The 22855-nt window shown below is 46.8% G+C and overlaps 1 protein-coding gene and 1 pseudogene across 2 annotated transcripts; one reads left to right on the top strand and one right to left on the bottom strand.

Moving 5' to 3' along the window:
- LOC119951192 overlaps positions 1-22855 on the bottom strand; it is a 115643-nt pseudogene that overhangs the window by 87256 nt on the left and 5532 nt on the right.
- Positions 14887-17549, top strand: LOC119951221 (zinc finger protein 235-like). Of its 2 annotated transcripts, none has more exons than XM_038774261.1 (2): positions 14887-15022; positions 15642-17549. In XM_038774261.1, the coding sequence occupies exon 2, from the start codon at positions 15967-15969 to the stop codon at positions 16879-16881; it is 915 nt and encodes a 304-aa protein (XP_038630189.1). In that variant the 5' UTR covers positions 14887-15022; positions 15642-15966; the 3' UTR covers positions 16882-17549. The 2 variants fall into 2 exon arrangements, with proteins under 2 accessions (XP_038630189.1, XP_038630190.1); XM_038774262.1 differs by lacking the exon at positions 14887-15022 and adding an exon at positions 15382-15536.

Here is a 22855-nt window from a genome sequence, read left to right as displayed (position 1 = left end):
GGGACAGCTCGGTGGCACAGGGACGGCTCGGTGGCACAAGGATGGCACGGTGGCACAGGGACAGCTCGGTGGCACAGGGACGGCTCGGTGGCACAGGGACAGCTCGGTGGCACAGGGACGGCACAGTGGCACAGGGACGGCACGGTGGCCCAGGGACGGCACGGTGGCACAGGGACGGCACGGTGGCACAGTGGTTCACACTCCTGCCTCTCAGCGCCAGGGACCCGGGTTCAATTCCAGTTCGAGTGACTGTGTGGAGTTTGCACTTTCTCCCCATATCTTCGTTGGTTTCCCTCGAGTGCTCCGGGTTCCTCCCAAAGACCAAAGATGTGCAGGTTAGGTGGATTGGCTGTGCTAAATTGTCCCTAAGTGTCCAAAAGAGGTTAGGAGAGGTTATTGGGTTACAGGCATAAGGTTTGGGCCGAGGTAGGGTACTCTTTCCAAGGGTCAGCTCAGACTCGATGGGCTGAATGGCCTCCTGCACTGTAGAGATTGTATGATTCTATGTTACAATTCAATCATGGATGTGATTAACAGCAGCAATAACAACAGATTCCAACCCGTTTAATCACTTGTGAACACACTGGTGCCTCAGCAGGTTGGACACCTGAGTGAATCCCTTCCCACACTCAGAGCAGGAGAACGGTCTCTCCCCTGTGTGAACCTGCTGGTGAGTCATCAGTTGGGAAGACTGAGCGAATCCTTTCCCACAGTCACAGCAGGTGAACGGCCTCTCCCCAGTGTGAACTCGCTGGTGCTTCTGCAGGGCGGATGAATCAGTGAATCCCTTTCCACATTCGGAGCAGATGAATGGCTTCTACCCGGTGTGAACCTGTTGGTGTATCAGCAGTTGGGACAACCGACTGAATCCCTTGCCACACTCAGAGCAGGTGAATGGCCTTTCACCAGTGTGAAATCGCTGATGTGTCACAAGGTGGGATAACTGACTGAATTCCTGGCTACACTCAGAGCAGATGTATGGCCTCACCCCAGTGTGGACCCGCTGGTGTGTTTGCAGGCTGGATAACTGAGTAAAACCTTTCCGACACTGAGAGCAGGTGAACGGCCTCTCCCCAGTGTGGACCCGCTGGTGTGTTTGCAGGCTGGATAACTGAGTAAAACCTCTCCTACACTGAGAGCAGGTGAACGGCCTCTCCCCAGTGTGAACTCGCTGGTGTCGCAGCAGAGAGGATGAATGAGTGAATGCCTTCCCACATTCAGAGCAGTTGAATAGCCTTTCCCTAGTGTGAATTCGCTGGTGCGACAGCAGGTTGGATGAATCACTGAATCCCTTCCAACACTCAGAGCAGGTGAACGGCCTCTCCCCAGTGTGACTGCGTTGATGGGTTTCAAGTGCAGATGGGGACTGGAATCCTTTCCCACAGTCATCACATTTCCACGGTTTCTTCATGGCGCACTTGTTACCATCGAAGATCGATGATGAGTTGAAGACGTGTATGATTTCTCCCCGCTGTGAACGGTGCAATGTTTTTTTAGGCAGTGTAACTGGTCAAAGCTCTTTCCACAGTCACTGCAGTGATTCACTCTCATTCGGGTGTGTGTTTTGGTGCTTTTCCAGTCACAATGATGTTTAAAATCTTTTGAAGCAGACAGATCAGGCAAACATTTCTCCTTCAAGATTCAAATGCCGATGATATTCAGGTCCCAAGAAATCAACTGACTCAGTCAGATCAAGACGTGCCATTTGAGATTTCTGTCTGCAATTCCTCCTCTTCTAATATCCTGTAAAAGGAGTTTAGAAAAGTCATCACTGTCAGTCCAGGATAGAAATTCCGAACAGTCAGTTTTAGATTCAATGGAACATTCTTTCCTCTCTCATTCCCCAAAAGCTGTAAATCTCCATCCCACACACTCTTCCTCCATTCTCACTCTGCTGTATCTAATATTCACCCTCCCAATTCTCCTGAAGGTGCTGATTCAAGCTGATTGACAGATCACTGCTTATCCCTTTCTTTCTAAAGCTAAAAAATCTACTGTTAGCGGGAATTAATCCAAAAGAATCACTCAGCATTCGGGTCTGCTCCAAACATTTAATGATTACGCCAGCGGGGAGTAAGCCACTGGGGACACAGTATCAGAACATTCACTCTGCCCACCTCGCCTGGCCATGAGCCAATCGTACAGATTCTAGACTACATATCAATCCAATGAAATTAGTTACTCAACATGATGGGGCTGTGTGATCAGCTCATGGAAAGGCAGAGGCTTCTTAATGATGTTTTCTACAACCTTTATTAACTGTCCTTGGGCCTTTACAATCTGTCACAAGCTTGAGACTTCCTTATCCTGGTTCCATTGTTCAGAGACAACTGCCTGGGGGCAGCCGATAAGTGGAGTTCTGTTGAACAAACTACCCTCTGTGTGTCTACGTGACCTGATCCTCTGCAGGAATGTGGCAGCTAGGATTTATACATTTTTAGTTTAATAGCAAAAATATACATTTAATATAAATATGACATATAACGCAGGTGCCTCTGCCCTGGGAACTCACTTCAACATCTACATATAAGTATATTTACTGATTAGAGTTAACAGGAGAATCTAAGGAAGACTTTATTTAGATATTGAGTGGTTGTGACCTGGAATTCACTTTATACAAGGGTGGTGGCAGTGGAGTGGATTTACGACTTTAATATGAAATTGGTATTTTAAGGAAATAAACTTGCAGTGCATTGGGGATATCACGGTGGAATGGAACTGACTAGATTGTCCTACAGAGAGTCGGCATGGACTCCAGTTGTTGAACACAGTCGTTTCTGTGCCATAATGACTGGAACTATATAACACAGCCACAGTACATATTGCACTGGAAATAATAATAAATGTACTTTATTACAGAGCGATAAGCAATATACCAAATGTGTACCATATAACAACACTTGACATCCTATATTCATTTACTGTCCTCTTAAATGTCAGCCATCTCCTGGGGAAACCAGCCATTTAACTGTGAACATTTTGAATTAAACCACAATTTTAGCCAGATAAATAAATGCTTCAAGCTGAGGGAGCCATGGAAATTAATGTCTTTAAGAGAGAGCGAGAGACCTGGAACAACCTTTCCAGAGACCAAGGCAGGCCAGCAGCACGGTTCAATTCCCATACCAGCCTCCCCAAACAGGCGCCGGAATGTGGCGACTAGGGGCTTTTCACAGTAACTTCACTGAAGCCTACTCGTGCCAATAAGCAATTTTCATTTCATTTCAGAGTCTGCACCCTCCTTGGATTCACTTCCTTTCCCTTCAGTTGCTGCAAGTCACCCATTGAAGGTGAGAATGAGAAAAGAAATGGAAAGGGGGAGAAAAGAAAGTGTTTTACTGACAGAGGTTGGAGACAGGAGGAGGTTTCAGTCTGTGTGAAGCTCAATCTTCATTTACACAAAGACTGCGCTGATTGGCTGGAGGACCCGAGTCATTCCGCTCCTCCGACACTTGCCATTGGTCAATACCTCAGCAGGAAGGTCATGGGGTGGGCGCTCCCCCGCACATGCGCCGCTTCACCTCTCTCTTGGCCATTGTCAGTTCCAGGCCAGGACATTGAGATCACGGAGCGGCTTCTCGTTCTGGCCGGAGCGTCAGCCAGTTGCCTGGAAACCTGGAGGAGGGGAAGCAAATGGTGGGGGCGGGGCTTCCGTGTCCAGGTTCCGGGCCGGCGCACTGGAAGCCGGAGGGGGTCACCGTGGAGGTATGATTCCTATTGGCTGATTCTGGCAGGTCACTATATTGACGTCACAATGACTCAGGGGCGCCCCCTCACACGGGGCTGGTTTAGCACAGTAGGCTAAACAGCTGGCTTGTAATGCAGAACAAGGCCAGCAGCACCGGTTCAATTCCCGTACCGTCCTCCCTGTACAGGTGCCGGAATGTGGCGACTAGGGGCTTTTCACAGTAACTTAACTGAAGCCTACTTGTAACTATAAGCGATTATTATCATCAGTACAGTTCCATTGGGAGCGATATCTGTGGTTACAGAAGCAAGATACTGCGGATTGGACACCAACTCAGAGCAACGTGAGATAAAGTCCACCCCGCCCCCATGTGAGCTGGGGCCACCCTTGATAGTTGCCATGAAGCGGAGCGACCAATAGAAATCCGTAAAGGACTTGAAGCGCTATAGTCCTCCAGCCAATCAGGACTGGATCTGTACCACTGGCTGCATGGAGGTTCCTCCACTGTCTGTCCAGCAAAGCTGCTGCTCCTCTAGCTTCACAGACTGAAACATCCTCCTCTCTCCAACATCTGTGAGTAAAACACTTTCTTTTCTCCCCCTTTCCATTTCTTTTCTCATTCTCACCTTCAATTGGTCACTTGCAGCAACTGAAGGGAAAGGAAGTGAATCCAGTGAGACTATAATAAAGTAGCCATGATGTGAAGATGTTGGCGTTGGACTGGCGTGTACACAATTAGAAGCCATACAACACCAGGTTAAAGTCCAACAGGTTTATTTGAAGTCCTTCATTACTCACCTGAGGAAGGAGCAGTGCTCCGAAAGCTAGTGAGTCCCAATTAACCTGTTGGACTTTAACCTGGTGCTGTATAATAAAGTAGGACATGTCTTGAATAGGTGTAGTTTTATTTGGTATGTCCCAGAAGATTCTCCAGTAAAGTACATTTATTTTCTTTACTATTGTAATATGTACTCTTTGTGTACCTGTGCGCTGGGCTGCCAGCTGAAAGAGTGGAGTCAGGGAGGGGACTTTCCCAAATGTTTGATGGATTTGGGGATGTGCAGTGTTGTAGATACAAACTAGATTATTCTGATTCACCAGTAAAGTATATTTTTAAAATTAATTCATGGGATGTGGGCTGGGCCAGCATTTATTGCCCATCCCTAATTACCCTTGACCTGAGTGGCTTGCTCTGCCATTTCAGAGGGCATTTAAAGTCAACCACATTACAGTGGATCTGGAGTCACATGTAGGCCAAACTGGATAAGGACAGCAGATTTCCCCTCGAAAGGACATTGAACCGGATTTTTACAATATTCAACAATTATTTCATGGTTATCATTAGACTTAATCCCATATTTTTATGCAGTTCGAATTTCACTGTCTGTAATGGTGCAATTCAGAGCGTTAACTTGGGTCTCTGGATTATTAGGCCAGTCATTAGTTTTAATACTGTGTGCCCGCATGCTGGGCTGTCAGCTGAGGGAGTGGGAGAGGATTTGCAAAATGTTTGATGGACAAAATGTCCAACTCCTGAGCTTCAGGAAGGCAGCTCACAACCAGCTTCTGATGGGCGAATAGGAATGGGAAAATATCGTGGCCCAGCCCAGGTACTATGAAAGAATGAAAACTAGAGAGGAAGGAATGTGGCATAGCAACTAGGATTGTTTGTTCTACCTTGTATTGACATTTGCAAATTCCTTTTACAGGAGATGAGAAGGTGAGAATGGATTTACTGATCGTCATGTCAATCCAAACGTCATGTCAAAATCTGACTCAGTCACTCAATTCATCAGGACCCAATGATCGTCGATCTTTGAATCGAGAAGGAGAAATGTTTGTCTGTTTGGTTTACCTTCAAAGAGGTGACACCTTAATGTGACTGGAAAAGCACCAAGACATACAAACCCGATTGAGACTGTTCCAGTGCACTAACTTTGGATAGAGTTTTAACTTGTTACACATCCTGAAAATAAAACTTGGCATACTTTGTGTCAGGGAAAGACATTGCCCGTCTTGTATGTGTGGACAGGCCTTCAGCTGATCGCTGAACTTGGAGAGACATAAAGACACCAGCATCATGGATAAATCATGGAAATGTGGGGACTGCGGGAAGGAATGTCGGTTCCCGTCTGAGCTGGAAACTCATCGACGTATTCACACTGGGGAGAGGCCATTCACCTGCTTTGACTGTGGGAAGGGATTTGCTCATTTATGTAACCTACAGACACACCAGCGAGTTCACACTGGAGAGAGGCCATTCACCTGCTCTGACTGTGGGAAGGGATTCGCTCATTTATCCCACATGCAGACACACCAGCGAGTTCACACCGGCGAGAGGCCGTTCACCTGCTCCGAGTGTGAGAAGAGATTCTCTCAGTTATCCCACCTCTTGAGACACCAGCAGGTTCACACCAGGGAGAGGCCATTCACCTGCTCGGAGTGTGGGAAAGGATTCACTACCTCATGGAACCTGCTGACACACAAGCGAGTTCATAATGGGGAGAAGCCGTTCACCTGCACTGCGTGTGGGAAGGGATTCAGTCGGTTATGCAGCCTACAGACACACCAGCGCATTCACACCGGGGAGAGACCATTCCCCTGCTCCGAGTGTGATAAGCGATTCAGTCAGTTATCCCATCTGCTGTCACACCAGCGGGTTCACACTGGAGAGAGGCCGTTCATCTGCACCATGTGTGGGAAGGGATTCAGTGAATCATTCACCCTGCTGATACACCAGCGGGTTCACAAGGGCGAGAGGCCATTCATCTGCTCAGAATGTGGGATGGGATTCACAAAGTCATCTAACCTGCTGACACACCAACATGTTCACACTGGGGAGAAGCCATTCACCTGCTGTGTATGTGGGAAGGGATACATTCAGTCATCCAGCCTGCGGAGACACCAGAAAGGTCACAAGTGATTACAGATTTTGGATTTTACTGTTCCTGCTGCTGTTGATCTCTTCCAGGACTGAACCATGTTCATTCTGATTGTTGGGAGGGTCAGTAGGTCTCTTTCTGAAGAACAGGCCAGTCTCGTGACTTTGCTTCCTGTAGGTTTATGTTTTTTTGAGAATTGTTGTGAGTTTCTAATTTAATATTTTAAATGGATCACAGAATATCTTTGGAATGTAACAGATAGAGTTTAAAACTGGGACTCCCCAAAGCACGCTGGGTTGCCATGGAGATGGGCTTTGATCATTTGATATTCCTCTGTTTAATTTCTCTGGGTGTTTCTCACATGATTGAGTCTGTTAGCAGTGATAGATTGGGAAACTGCATTCAGTGATCCAGACAATTGAGGGCTAGTATTTAAGCAATGCAGTATCTGAGTGGAATTGTCACTGGAATTGTAATCCAGAGATCCAGGTACATGCTCAGAGGTCACGGGGTCAAATCCCACCAATGTAGATCAATCAATAAAAATCTGGAACTACAAGACTAATGAAGACCATGAAATCATTCTCAATTATTGTTCACAAATGTCCTTTAGGGAAGGAAATGTGCCGTCCTTACCATGCCTGGCTTACATGTGACTCCAGGTCCACAGCAATGTGGTTGGCTCTTAAATATCACCTGAAATGGCCCAGCACTGATTTGCAAGAAATCACGAGGAAGTCTATTCCATAGAATGGAATCCTTACAGAGTAGAAAGAGGCTATTTGGCCCACTGAGTCTGCACTAACCCCCCAGTAGCACCCTACCTGGGTCCATTCCCCCGTCCTATCCCTGTAAGCCCACTTAACCTGCACATCTTTGGACTGTGGAAGGAATGGAGGGTCTGGAGAAAACCCAGGGGGAGAACATGCAAACAGACAGCCACACACGGCTAGAATCGTACCCGGGTCCTCGATGCTGTGAGGAAGCAGTGTTATTATGAATGACACTGGACTATTTGTATGCCACACATCATAAGCAGCACATATTAGACCGAGCTAAACAATCCCACCACCAATGGATCAGAAATAAGCTCAGCAGTCCTGCAGGTAACATTTGAGCCTCACAAATGCCAGGCAATGACCACCTCCATCAGGAGAGAATCTCACCACCTCCCCTTGACATTCAATGGCATTACCATCACTGAATTTCCCCACTGTCATCATCTTGGTTACCATTGACCAGAAACTGAACCGGACCAGCCATATAAATACTGTGGCTACAAGAGTAGGTCAGAGGCTGGGAATCCTGCGGAGAGTAACTCACCTCCTGACTCCCCAAAGCCTGTCCACCATCTGTAAGTCAGGAATGTGGTGGAACATTCTCCACTTGCACGGATGAGTTCAGCTCCAACATTCAAGAAACTCAACACCATACAGAACAATGCAGCTCACCTCATTGGCACCCGACCCACAAACAAATGGCACAGTGGATGCATCAGCGCTGGGCCCTGGAACTCCATCTCTAACAGCACAGTGGATGTATTAATGCCACAAGAATTGCGGCGTCGCAAGAAGGAAGCTCACCACCACCTTCTCAAGGGCATCAAGTAATGGGCAATAAATGCTGGGCCAAGCCAGCGGTGAAAACTCTGATTGGGACAATAAAGGGCCTCTGAGAAGTAATAGTGAGTAAGAACTGTCCACCAGTTAGATGGGGGAAGAGAGAGCTGGAGAATCTTTACATGCATGTTTGATATGTTGCTTGAAGCATCTGTCCTTATGTACCAGTGACCGAGAACTCACTGCGCTCCTTCAAGAGAAGAAAAGATCGAGTAGATGTTGATCCAGGCAGGGCCGGAACAGAAATGGAAAATAACAGAATGAAATTGAGTGAGGGGTTGGAGAGAGTTCTCCTCCCCCTCAAGGTGCGGACTGTAAGATTCCTGGGGGACTCCCTACTTTGGGTTTTCTTGCTAATGAGTGAACATTAAATTAAATTCTATGACTGGCTGTGGATTTATTTTGAATTTGATTGTTACACTTCTCCTGTTTTTATTCCTGTTGTGATTACACTCTGGGTAAGGATGGTTGACAGGTGACAGGATGGGAAATTGTGGTTTGGGGTCTTCACTGACCAAATGTTTTACTGATCCGAAAGGTGTAAAAGGGACCAAACTCCAGCAGAAATCGAGCAGAGCTGAGAACAGACGACTTGCTGTGTGGGAACAGGGAGATAATCAGCTCCCAGAGGACAGAGAAAACAAGAGTGCCTGGAATCCTAGACAACACCTGGCTGTCAAGGCCACCATGTTTTCACTGCTTGGCATGGGAATGCTGACTCCCTGTACTGGGGACGGAGCGTGGGGAAGATGATTGTTTGAGAGTTTGACGTGGCTTGGGCGGGTACAGATGGTTCAATGACAGGCTTTGTAATTGGTCCATTCAAATGTTAGCTCGGCAATGATTGGGTTAAATCAGTCCCCATAGACTTTGTGATGTAATAATGTAAAAGAAGGGATTCCCCGAGCAGAGATTTGTTGAGATTTTACATATTCCACTGACTGGGACCATGGCATCTGGGGCAGAGCAGGGAGCATTTACCTGGAGATGGTGCTTCTACCCAGAGTGTAATGGGAATGCTGCTGCACTTTGATATTACTGCTCAGACATAGGAACAGGAGCAGGCCATTCGGCCCCTTGAGGCTGCTCCAATAAGATCAGGGCTGATCTGATTATGGTCTTAACTCCACTTTCCTTCCTCCACCCTTTCACTCCCTCGTCAATCAAGAATCTATCAAATTCAATCCAAAATCATATTCACTGACCCTGCCTCCAGCACTCTCTGGGGAAAGAGAGATTCACAGACCCACGGCCCTCAGGAGAAAAACAATATTCTCATCCATCTTTTAAATTGGAAGACCCTAATTTTTAAGCAATGTTACCTAATTCTAGTCTCTCCCACAAGGGGGAAACATTCTCTCAGCAATCTCTCTGTCAATTCCACTCATGATCTTATTGAAACACATGAGATCCTCTCTCATTCGTCTAAACTGCAATGGATACAGGCCCAACCTGTCAAACCTTTCCTCAGAGGATAACGCCCTCATTCCAGGAATCCGGGGAGTCAACCTCCTCTGAACTGCTTCTAATGCAACTATCTCATTTCTGAAATAAGGAGACCCAAACTGTACACAGTGCTCTAAATATGGTCTCACCAAGGCCCTGTGCAACTGCAGCAAAACATCCCAACTTTTATATTCCAGTCCCTTTGCCATACACAGAAATATTCCATTGTGCTTCCCAAGTGATTTCAACTCACTCGATAAAGTCTGATTAAACTGTTCAAGGACTCGATCGAGCCACTGGCTGTACCTGCAAACTAACTTATTGTGGTTCCTGTACAATGACACCCAGATCCCTCTGTACCTCATCGTTCTGCAATGTCTCACCATTCAAATAATATTGTTTTATTTAATCCTTCCTGCCAGAGTGGACAATTCACATTTTCCCACGTTATCCTCCATCTGTCAAGTTTTGTCCATTCACTCAACGTCCTTTGCAGACTCGTTATGTCCACTTCACAAATTACTTTCCAAACTATTTTGCGTCATCAGAAAATTTAGCCGCCATACATTCAATCTCATCACCCAACTCATTAATATAGATGATCCTTGTGACACTCCACTTGTCACATTTTACCAACCCAGAAATGACCTATTTATACCTACTCTCTGCTTCCTGTGAGCTAACCAATCCTCTATCCGTGCTGATGTGTTAACCCCCGACACCATGAGCTCCTATTATGTGTAATAACCTTTGATGTGGCCCCTTGGAAAATACCTTCTGGAAATCGAGATAAACCACATTTCCAGGTTTCCCTTTATTGACATTCCTTCCCTGCTCAAAGAGCGTGGATCAATTAGTTCATCCCTGAATATCATTTTTAAACATTGTGTGTCAAAAGAAAAATCAAATCTCCTCCACCCCTCTGGCTCCCTTGCTAATTACCTTAGAGGGGCTCAGTCTCTGTTAAAGAGCCTGCCAACCCCTCTCATCCACTTTCCCCAAAGTGAATGAATTTAATCAGAAAAAGACAAAAAAAAAACAAATAATGTTAATGAAACAAGTTTATTAATGAAGCAGAACATGGGTTAAAAAAAAAATCAGAAAATGACTTGAGGATCAATGACAACCAGAGTAAAAGAATAACCAGAATAAAAACATGCTCACAATGTTCTAGACCCAAATGTTTTTCTTCAGCTCCCCTGTACCCTGCTCCCTTGACTCCCCACAGGAGCACTGAACCTGGGGGTCACGACCCCATCAGCCCCAGTTACCCCACAACCGAACCCTGATTGGTTGGAGGCCCATTTTCCAGTCAGTCTTCAAGCACCTTCCTGTCTCTTTATTAGTGTCACACCCGTGGCAATTTCCCAACTGGAGCGCAGGTTCCAGCTAAATTCAGCCCTCCGCTCCGTCGCTTGGCTGTCATTGACACGAGCAATAGAAACAGAAAGGTGCCGGAGGCTCAAATGGAAAGTCAAAACTTATGGATTAGGATCTCTGTAAAGACCAGTAACTAATATTAAAAAATCAAATTCCCAGTCAACAAATTAAAGGATCACCTGACAAAACTTCTTTATGATTTTGCTGCAACAAACAAAATAGAAGCAACATTAACTGAACACTATTTTTGAAGGAAACCTATGCATTAAAGTAAGTACAATGTAAAATCCCACTCCACAATTATTCTCTACTCTACCCCGGAAGTTGAAACTTAATTGTCTCAGAACCAGTCCAAAGTGATTATTCATTCCAGAGGTTTCCATTCTTTTCTTTTCCCAATCTGAATCTGCAGGCTTGAACCCCAGAACTGCCTTTCACAGTGAATGATTGATGAGCTACAAGAAAACCGAGAGTCGGCATAAATAGGTCATTTTCTGGTTGGCAAGATGTGATTAGCGATGTGTCATAGGGATCAGTGCTGGGGCCTCAACTTTTTATAATTTATATAAATGACTTGGATGACGGGACTGAAGGTATGATCGTTATGTTTACTAATACTGTGGGGAAAAAGGAAAAGGAGGTGATGCTCCGTTGTAAGGGAGGATCTCAGATCACAAATACAAAATGTGGAAACTGTTTGGGTGGAGCTAAGAAACAGCAGAGGGCAGCAAATATTGGTAAGAGTTGTTTATAGACCACCAACAGTAGTGGTTTTGTGTGGACTGTAAAAGCTTCTATAGGTACGTAAAATAAATATTTGGCTAAGACAAACGTGGGTCCATTACAGGGAGACAGGAGAATTTATAGTAGTGGGAATAGAGAAATGGCAGAGAATCTAAATTTTGTGTCTGTCTTCACTGAGGAAGATAGAAGAAATCTCTCGGAATTAGAGATCCAAGGGAATCGGGAGAATGAGGAACTGATGGAAATTATTAATAGTAAGGTTGTATTGGAGAAATTAATGGGGCTGAAGGTTGACAAGTTCGCAGGACCTGATATGCTACATCCCAGAGTGTTGAAAGAGGTTGCTATAGAAATAGCGGATGCATTGATGATCATCTTCCACAATTCTAAAGATTCTGGAATGGTTCTTGCAGATTGAAGGTAGCAAATGTCACCCCGTTGTTCAGGAAGGGAGGGAGAGAGAAAACGGTAAACTACAGACTTGTTAGCCTGACATCAGTATTGGGAAAATACCAGAATCTATTATAAAGGATGTGATAAACACCTGGATAAGGATATTCAACGTGGATTTAGGAATAGGAAATAATGTTTGATGAACCATTTGGGTTTTTTGAGGATGTTACTCTCAGAATTGATAACGGGGAGTCTGTGGATGTAATACACTTGGATTTTCAGAAAGCTTTTGATAAATACTCCACAGGAGCTCATAGAATCAACAATCCCCACAGTGCAGGAGGCCATTTGGCCCATCGTGTCTGCACCGACCCTGTGAAAGAGCACTGTACCGAGACACAATTCCGCAGCCTCTCCCCGTAACCCCACCTAGGGACAATTTAGAGTGGCCAATCCACCTAACCAACACATCTTGGGACTGTGGGAGGAAATCGGAGCACCCGGAGGAAACCCACACAGACACTGGAACAATGTACAAACTCTACACAGACTGTCGCCCGATGTTGGAATCGAACCTGGGTGTCTGGCACTGTGAGGCACTGTGCGAACCACTGTGCCACTCGAGGTTAGTTAGCAAAATGGAAACACATGGGACAGGAGGTAATATACTGGCATGGATTGAGGATTGGGTAACAGGCAGAAATCAGAGAGGAGGAATAAATGGGTCATTCTCACGTTGGCAGGTTGGGACTAGTGGGTCCCACAAGGATCAGTACTTGGGCCCCAGCTGTTCACAGTTTATACAATGATTTGGATTGAGGCCAAATGTAATATTTCCAAGTTCGCGGATGACACAAAGCTCGGTGAGAATGTGTGTTGTGAGGAAGATGTAAAACGGCTACAGGAGGATTTGGACAGACTTAGTGAGTGGGCAAGGACATGGCAGATGGAATATAATGTGGAAAAATGTAAGATTATCACTTTGGTAGGAGGAACAGATGAGCAGAGTATTTCTGAAATGGTCAGAGATTAGAAAGTGTAGATGTACAAAGGGACCTGGGTGTCCTGTCAATAAGTCACTGAAGGCTAACATACAGGTGGAGCAAGTTATTAGGAAGGCTGATGGGATGTTGGCCTTTATCACAAGAGGATTTGAGAACAGGAATAGTGAAGACTTGCTTCAATAGTATAGAACCTTGGTTAGACCACAGCTGGAGTACTGTGTGCAGTTTTACTGCCCTTACCTTGGGAAAGGTATTATTGCCAATGAGGTATTATTGAGGGAGGGCAATGAAGGTTCACCAGATTTGTTCCGGGGATGGCGGGACTGTCCTATGAAGAGAGATTGGGGAAACAGGGCCTGTATTCTCTAGAGCAGGGGTGGGCAAACTTTTCCGTGCAAGGACCACATTCAGAAATTCACAATTTTAAAGGGCCGCATAGTATATTAATTAATAGTTCCGGTTGTAACCAATTAGCGTGCGGCATATACCTCAGCGCTTCCCCCGGCGGCATCCTGCCTTTAGCCCTCTTTTTCTCTACTTTTCAAAAATGGCGCTTCACCCGGTTATGATTCTGGGCGCCTCATATAGAACATAGAACAGTACAGCACAGAACAGGCCCTTCGGCCCTCGATGTTGTGCCAAGCAATGATCACCCTACTCAAGTCAACGTATCCACCCTAAACCAGTAACCCAACAGCCCCCCACCAATTAACCTTACTTAGAAAAAAAAAAAATTTTTTTTTATGACTTGATCTTGGTGGGCCGCATAAAGACCTTTGGCGGACCGCATGCGGCCCGCGGGCCGTAGTTTGCCCACCCCTGCTCTAGAGTTTTAGAGAGGGGATCTCATTGAACCCTACAAAACACTGAAAGAAATAGACAGGGGGCTGGATTCTCCATTATTGAGTCTGTCCCCACGCCAGCAAAAAACGGGGAGTTTTACTCCTGAAATTCCTGCAACAAAGTTAAACAAATTCATCACCCTCCAGGGGGCTAGCAGGGACCCAGAGGGAATCTTGCAGCTTTTGCTGCATACGGGCCCCCAGACCTCTGGGTTAGAGGCTGCGCACGGTGGCGGCCTCCAGCAGCCGCCCTGTGCTCAATGGTGGACTCGGGCCACGGAGCCAGACCGTAGAATGTAACCCCCCGATCGGGAGCGCGCCCGACCCTCAAACCCCGCACATTAAATCCCCGGCCGCCTACAAGGCCCCCTCCCAGTCTCGGATCCACCCACCCCCAACCAGGGCAGCCACGGACTAAGACCGCAGCAGCCACGCAAGCATCCCGACCGGCAATAGGTTAGTTCAACGCCGTCAGGAACTCGGCCAGTCGGGAGCGGAGGATTGCTGAGCAGGCATCTGGCAATGGCAAGCTGTCAAGCTGAGGGAGCAAAGGATGTCAATGTCTTTAAGGGAGAGAGAGACCTGGGCCAAGCTTTCAAGAGTCTGCACCCTCCCTGGATTCACTTCCTTTCCCTTCAGTTGCTGTAAGTCCCCAATGTCCCCCCAGAATGAGAAAGGAAATGGAAAGGGGGAAACACTGAGCCCTCCTCCCAGATGAGGAGGAAGTTTTCGTCTGAAACTCATTGTCCAACCTCCGAATTGTGACGTCACAATGGACGTCACTATTCAATTCCTGAATCAACCAATAACAATCACTCTGCTCCACGGTGACGTCTGCGGGTTCCAGTGCGCAGTCCCGTCCCCATTGTTCCCCCTCCCCCGGTACATCCGCTAGACAAGGTTTCCAGGCAACCGGCTGACGGTTCCCGCCAGAGCTCCCCCTTCCCCGGGACTGCGCATGTTCAAGGGGCGGGGTAGATGCGCATGTGCGGAGAGTTTCCGCCCCCTTGACCCTCATGCAGAGGTATTGACCAATGGCAAACTGGGAGGACCGGAAGGACTCTTCTCCGCCAGCCAGTCAGAGTTCCCTCATTGTCTGCCTGCAGACTTTGGAAATTGAGCTTGTTGACCTGCTCATTCCTGCCCAGCAAAGCTGTTGCTCCTCACTCTGAATGAGCTTGAGCTTCACACGGAGTCTGCACGTCCTCCCCGTGTGTGTGTGGGTTTCCTCCGGATGCTCCGGTTTCCTCCCACAACCCAAAGATGTGCGGGTTAGGTGGATTGGCCATGCTAAATTGCCCGTAGTGTCCTAAAAAAGTAAGGTTGGGGGGGGGGGGTTGTTGGGTTACGGGTATAGGCCACATTCCAGCGCCTGTCCGGGGAGGCTGGTACGGGAATCGAACCGTGCTGCTGGCCTACTTGGTCTGCTTCAAAAGCCATCGATTTAGCCCAGTGACCTAAATCAGCTCCATGTGAGCTAAACCAGCCCCTGACGACATATAAATAAGACGACATATGGGGTAGTGTTTGGAGACCAGGTATTGGGAAATGAGAGAGGAAAAAATGTGCCATAGAAATGAGAGTTGTCCGTTTTGAATTTCTATCCTGCACTTTTGTAAATTCATTTTGTAATCTCTTTTTAGAGGATATTAGAAGAGGAGGAATTACAGAACGAAATCTCAAACGTAATTCTCGATGTGACAGAGTCACTCTATTCCTTGGGACCTGAATATCATCGGCCTTTGAATCTAGAAGGAGAAATGTTTATCTGTTCTGTCAGCTTCAAAATATTTTAACCATCAGCGTGACTTGAAAAGCACCGAGACACACACACCCAAGTGAGAGTGTTCCAGAGCACTGACTGTGGAAAAAGGTTTAATCAGTTACACAGCCTGAAAAAAAAGTCACACCATTCACACGTGTTCTGGGTGTGGAAAAGACTGATTGTCTGACCTGAAGAGACACAACATGGAGAAACCGTGGAAATGTGGGGACTGTGGGAAAGGATTCAGATGCCCATCTGAGTTGGAAGTTCATCGACGCATTCACACGGGGGAGAGGCCATTCACCTGCTCTGTGTGTGGAAAGGGATTTGCTGTGTTATCCAACCTGCGGACACACCTGCGAATTCACACTGGCGAGAGGCCATTCTCCTGCTCTCAATGTGGGAAGGGATTCAGTGATTCATCCAGCTTGCGGAAACATCAGCGAATTCACACTGGGGAGCGACCGTTCACCTGCTCTCAGTGTGGGAAGAGATTCACTGAGTTATCCAGCCTGAGCAAACATCAGCGAGTTCACACTGGGGAGAGGCCGTTCGCCTGCTCTCAGTGTGGGAAGGGATTCACTGAGTTATCCAGCCTGCGGAAACATCAGCGAGTTCACACTGGGGAGAGGCCATTCACCTGCTCTCAGTGTGGGAAGGGATTCAGTGTTTCATCTGAACTAGTGAAACACCACCGAGTTCACACTGGAGAGAGGCCATTCACCTGCTCTGCATGTGGGAAGGGATTTACTGAGCTATCCATACTGAAGAAACACCAGCGAGTTCACACTGGGGAGAGGCCATACACATGCTCTCAGTGTGGGAAGAGATTCAATCGGTTAGACAACCTGCAGTCACATGAGCGAGTTCACACTGGGGAAAGGCCATGCACCTGCCCTCAGTGTGGGAAGGCATTCCGTGTTTCAACTAGCCTATGGTCCCATCAGCGAGTTCACACTGGGGAGAAGCTGTTCACCTGCTCTGAGTGTGGGAAAGGATTCAGTCAATTATCCCACCTGCACTCACATCAGAGAGTTAAGATTGGGGAGAGACCGTTCACTGCTCTCCAATGTGGGAAAGGATTTATTCACTCATCCAGCCTGCGGACACACCAATGACTTCACACTGGACAGAGGCCATTCGTGCTCTCAGCCTGGAAAGGAAATCTGTGATTCATCGCACCTGCTGAGACACCAACAAGTTCACAATTGATTACAGGAGTTGGATTCTGTTACTGTTTCTGCTTCAATTACATCCAGGACTGCATTTTGTTCATTCTGATGGTTGGTCAATGGGGTGAGTCAGACTGTTTCTTTCTTTCTGCTGGACAGGCCGGTCTCACGACGTTGCCTCCAGTGGGCTGATGCTCTTTGAGACTTGTTGCGATTGATTGTTTCTAAATTTCACAAGGATCACAAAGTGAAAGAGTGTTTGCAAGTTTGAAGATATTTAGTTCCAATTTGCGTTTGGAACCCCCAAAGCATGCCACATTGCCATGGAGATGGACTGTGGTGGTTTCATGTTTTTTTCTGTTTAATTTATTTGGGTGTTCCTCACAGAAGAAAATTAAGGGTATGAGGGGCAAGATGTTTGAAGTGGATAGGGAAACTGATGGGAAACAGGGAATAGCAAATATTAAAGGAAATATGACATATTTACCAGGTGGTCAGTTAGCTCAGTTGGCTGGTTCATGATGTGGAGCGACGCCAACAGCATAGGTTCAATTCCCGAACAGAGAGGTTATCCATGAAGGCCCTGCCTTCTCAACATTGCCCCTCACCTGAAGTGTGGTGATCCTGTAGGGCAGCACGGTAGCATTGTGGATAGCACAATCACTTCACAGCTCCAGGGTCCCAGGTTCGATTCCGGCTTGGGTCACTGTCTGTGTGGAGTCTGCGCATCCTCCCCATGGGTTTCCTCCGGGTGCTCCGGTTTCCTCCCACAGTCCAAAGATGTGCAGGTTAGGTGGATTGGCCATGATAAATTGCCCTTAGTGTCCAAAATTGCCCTTAGTGTTTGGTGGGGTTACTGGGTTATGGGGATAGGGTGGAGGTGTTAACCTTGGGTAGGGTGCTCTTTCCAGGAGCCGGTGCAGACTCGATGGGCCGAATGGCTTCCTTCTGCACTGTAAATTCTATGTAATCCTCAAATTAAGTCATCACCAGTAAGCTCTCTCTCAAAGGGGAGAGCAGCTTGGTGACTTTCATTTTACAGAATACAACAAATATATATTCCTTTAAGGAACAGAAATCAAAATTAAAGTTCCCATTAGATCAAAGGAAGCGGCTCTTGAAGTGACCAAAATAGAAATAAGCCTGAGGATTGGGAACTTGTTTGGAATTCAGCAAAGGAGGACCAAGAAACTGACAAAGAAAAACTAGAATGTGAGAGCAAACTGGCACGAAACATAAAAACCGACTGGAAAAGCTCCTATAGGAATGTGAAAGGAAAAGATTAGCAAAGACCAATGTGGGTCCATTCCAGGCAGAGACAGGAGAGTTTATAATGGGGAATAAGGAAATGGCAGAGAAACTAAATAATGTGTGTCTGTCTTCATGGAGGAAGATACAGAAATCATCCCAAAAACACGAGAGAACCAAGGGACTATTGAGCAACAGGGACTGAAAGAGATTCATATTAGTAACAAAGTAGTACTGGAGAAATTAATGTGGTTGAAAGTTAATACATCCCCAAAAGCTGATGCTCTACATCCCAGAGTGTTGAAAGAGGTGGCTGTAGAGATAGTCGAGCCTGGTCCACCATTCAAAACGATCATGGCTGATCATCCACTTCAATGCCTTTTCCCTCACACTGTCCCCATATTCCTTTGTGTAGGGGCTGGTTTAGCACAGTGAGCTAAAACAGCTGGCCCGTAAAGCAGAACAAGGCCAGCAGCGAGGGTTCAATTCCCGTACCAGCCTCCCCGAACAGGCGCCGGAATGTGGCGATTAGCGGCTTTTCACAGTAACTTCATTTGAAGCCTACTTGTGACAATAAGCGATTTTCATTTCATTTCATGTTATTGGTATTTAGAAATCTGTCAGTCTCTGCATTAAACACACTCAGTGACTGAGCTCCCACAGCCCTCTGGGGTAGAGAATTCCAAAGATTCACAACCCTCTGAGTAAAGAAATGTCTCCTCCAAGACCGGACCTAAGTGGCTTCCCCCTTATTTTGAAATTTTGTCCCCTGGTTCCAGACTCCCCAACCAGGGGAAACATCTCATCTGCATCTGTTTCCAATTATTTTTGGCTATCCTCAACAGACACAGAATACAAAGCAGCTGATAAATGTGAAGAACTGATGATGAATGTTGCAGCATCGATAGCAACCTGTCTTACCATCAAGTGAAGAATTCTGCAGTCAGAGCCAGGCAACTACATATCACTGAATTGTTGAAGCTTTTCTTGTGTAATCTTGGGGACCACCCTGGTCTTTGGAATCTAGGAGTTGGTAAATTTATGCTCACGACTGTGACGTGAGAGACTAAAATGGACTATACTCACTACACTCGCATGTATGTTTGCCTGTTGAAAAATGTAAAATGATATTACAGAGTATAAGTTGCATGTAATCATGAGAAATATTTAAAATTAAAAATGTTTTCAGAAAAATTAAAGCCATCTGCGGACATAGCTGGTTCATTTTTGTTAAAGGGGAAGGTGTGACGATTGGAAGATTTTAGAAAATTCAATTTTCAATGTATTGGGCAATTTAAGGGTTAAAAGCGTGGGGTTAGAGTGTGATTCACTGCAGGGGTCCTGTTTTTATTTTAAAGAAGGATCCTGTTTTGCAGGACCTGGGTGTTTTTAGTAGCCAGAAGGTGAAATTGTTAAAGGAATGTGTTTTTCAGTCTGGGCTAATGGACTGTGGTTTGACTGGGAAAGTACTTGTGGAATTAATGTTCTTTGCAGCCGGCAGAGATCATTTGTTTTCCAGCTTGGGGAGATGAGGTCGTTGCTGGGTGGAACCAAGGAAGGCAGAAAGACATTTTCAAAATGTTTAGAGAGCAGTTTTTGGAGAACAATTTGGAGAGAGGAGTTGAATTCTGGGTCCACAATTCTCCCACAGTAAGATAGATTGAGAACTGTATATTTTTTTTCCTGTTTAATGGGAGATTGAGTAGTCGTGTTTGAGTGGGTGTGAAGTTAAAATGTTTAATATTGGAGCCATAATAAAGTTTTATTTGAAAAATAACCGAGCCCTATTTCTTCATGCGATCACTCCTGGAGCGAATCATTCTTTCTGCACAGTCTGACAAATAAACTGATACATTGGGGTTTTGGTCCAGTATCCCAGCCACTGTTGGGGTCTGGTCTGCGATCGGAATAGTGACCGATGTAACAATTGGTTGGAGGCCCATTTCCCAGTCAGTCCTCCAGCACCTTTCTGTCTCTCTATTAGTGCGACGCCCATGGCAGTTTCCCAACTGGGGCCCAGGCCCTGTTATTCTCAGCTAAATTCAGCCTCAGCTCTGTCTCCTGCCTGTCACTGACATGAGCAATAGAGACAGAAAGGTGCCCAAGGAGCAAGTGGGAAGTTCAAACTTGTGGCTCCAAATCAACACTTCAACATTTGTCAGTTAAATCCATGTTATTTATACTGGGTTTTTAGTTATTAGATTTAGGCATTGGAGGCAAAAGGTGGAGGGTTTTAAAGTATAACTTTTCCTTTCTAGCTAGTGTCCGGCCTGGCTCAGTGGGCAGCACTGTCACCTCTGAGTCAGAAGGTTAAGACCCAGTCAGGGACCTGTGGACAAAAACCAGTTCCAACATTCCTGGTCCCAGCACTGAGGGAGTGCTGCACTGTCAGAACAGCCTTCTTTAAAATAAGATGTTAAACTGAGGCCCTGTCTGCCCCTCTCAGGTGGGTGTAAAAGTTCCCACAGTCACTATTTTGAAGAAGAGCAGGGGAGTTATCCCCGGTGTCCTGGTCAATATTTATCCCTCAGTCAACATCACTAAAAACACATCATCTGCTCATTATCACCTTGTTGTGTGTGGGATCTTGCTGTGTGTAAATTGGCTGCTGCTTTTCCTACATTACAACAGTGACTACACTTCAAAAGTACTTCATTGGCTGTAAAGCACTTTGTGACGTCCTGTGGTTGTGAAAGGCGCTATAGAAATGCAAGTTTTTAAATTGAAGATTTCTGTTATCTGATCTTTTATCTGGAACTTAATTGATTTCAGCCACCCACAAATTACCATTTAATAAATTCACTTTTGACGGACTTCCAGCGAGTGGGAGGCAGCTGCACATTGCAGGGCTCCCGTTCGGGAATGGCATTTTCAGGGATTAACGCCCGGTCCCAGGGGCTACAGAGGCGGCAAAAGCAGGGAGACGGCACAGCGAAGAGAAATGTCAAAATCAAGTTAAAAAACGGCCGTGAAAAAAGCGGCTGAAAGTCCGTCGGGGAATGGAAAGGTCACCGTGGGGACGGCAAGGAAAGTGGAGGCTGGGGCACCAGGGGAGGCTGCATTGCTCACGGCTGAAGAAATAACTAAAGTGATGGCCGCGGAACTCGAAAGGCAGTTCACAAAGCACATGGAGGCGATGAGGAAGGAGATGGTATTGAAAGTGCTGGTGGAGGAGGCGATTGCCCCGGTGAGGGTGGCGCTATTGAGCGCAGTGGTGGAGGTGCAGGAGCAAGGCGAGGCGCTGAAGGAAGTGGAAGAGACATTATTGCAGCACGGTGATCAAATTACCGCGATGAGGAAGGAGATGCGGAAGGTGCTGGAGATCAACAAGGATCTGCGAGCCAAAACGGACGACTTGGAAAACAGATCCAGGCGACAGAATCGGAAGGTTGTGGGTCTTCCCGAAGGAGCGGAAGGCCCGAGGCCGACTGAGTATTTTGCCACAATGTTGGCGAAGCTATTGGGGGAGGGAGATGATCCCTCCCGATATGAACTGGATCGGGCTCACCGGTCGTGAAGGCCCGTACCAAAGGAGAGTGAGCCGCCAAGAGTAGCAACTTTGTGTTTTTGAAGGTACAGCGTGAAGGAGAAGGTCTTGTGCTGGGCAAAGCAGAAGCGGGTGGTGCAGTGGGCTGGAGCTGGTATACGCATATATCAGGACTACACGGTGGAGCTGAAGAGGAGGCGGGCTGCCTTCAGCCGGGTGAAGACGGCATTGTCCATCAGTAGGGTGCAGTGCGGCATAGTATACCCAGCTAAGTTGAGGGTGATCATTGATGCAAGGACTTTTATTTTGGGACGGCAGAAGCAGCGGAGGAGTTTGCGAAGGCAGAAGGACTGTGGCTGAATTGAGAAGTGGACATGTATCGATGTAGCCTCATGTAGCTGTATTTTTTCACTGCAGTTGGTGTATGTGCTAAATGAGCTAACGTTGTATATACTTGGATAAGGGAAGAGATGGGACTTTCGCTGGCAATGATGGTTCTTTGGGGCTTGGGTGTGTATGTGGGGTCTGTGTGCTAAAGGGGAGTTCTTGGTTTTCCTGGGACCGGGCAAGGGGGAAAGAGACCCGGGCGGGGGCCTCCACGCTGGCCGGTTTAAGCCGGCCAGTGAACGGAGTGAGGTGGGGGGAGGGGCTGCGGCCATCAGAGCCTGGCAGAGCAGGTCCCGATGAGTCTAGCCGGGGTGGAAAGTTGGGGGGTGGTGGGGGGGGGGGGGAAGGAACAGAGGTTGGGGGGAGGGAAGGAACAGAGGTTGGGGGGAGGGGTTTTGTGAAAGGAAGTGGAGAGGGGGAGTCGGGAAGGGGGGGGGGGGCTCGCAATGCGTGGGTGTCATGTACGGTACTCTTTCGGGGATTGAATGGCATTGAATGTTCGGGGGGGTGGACTCTATAGGTCAACGGTGTCCATAGGCAATTCCTGATTCTTTTTTTTGTTTGTTTTTTTTCCTCCTTGGATTATCCCGCTGTGGGAGGGTTTGTTCTATTTGATGCTTATCTTGCCAGGGGGGTCGTTGTTTGGGGTGGTGGGAGGATGGGATCGTTGTTGTTGATAAGGGAATTCACTTTGTATTTGTTACCGTTTACTGTCTGTGGGTGGGGTGTAAATTTTGAACAAAATGTGAAAATGGAGAATAAAAATATTTCACAGAAAAATATATTCACTTTGGTTCG

Source organism: Scyliorhinus canicula, chromosome 17 (genome assembly GCF_902713615.1).
Source record: "Scyliorhinus canicula chromosome 17, sScyCan1.1, whole genome shotgun sequence".
NCBI classification, from domain to species: domain Eukaryota; kingdom Metazoa; phylum Chordata; class Chondrichthyes; order Carcharhiniformes; family Scyliorhinidae; genus Scyliorhinus; species Scyliorhinus canicula.
The sequence above is the reverse complement of the archived record's forward strand: the minus strand, read 5'-3'. Positions and strand labels throughout refer to the sequence as shown.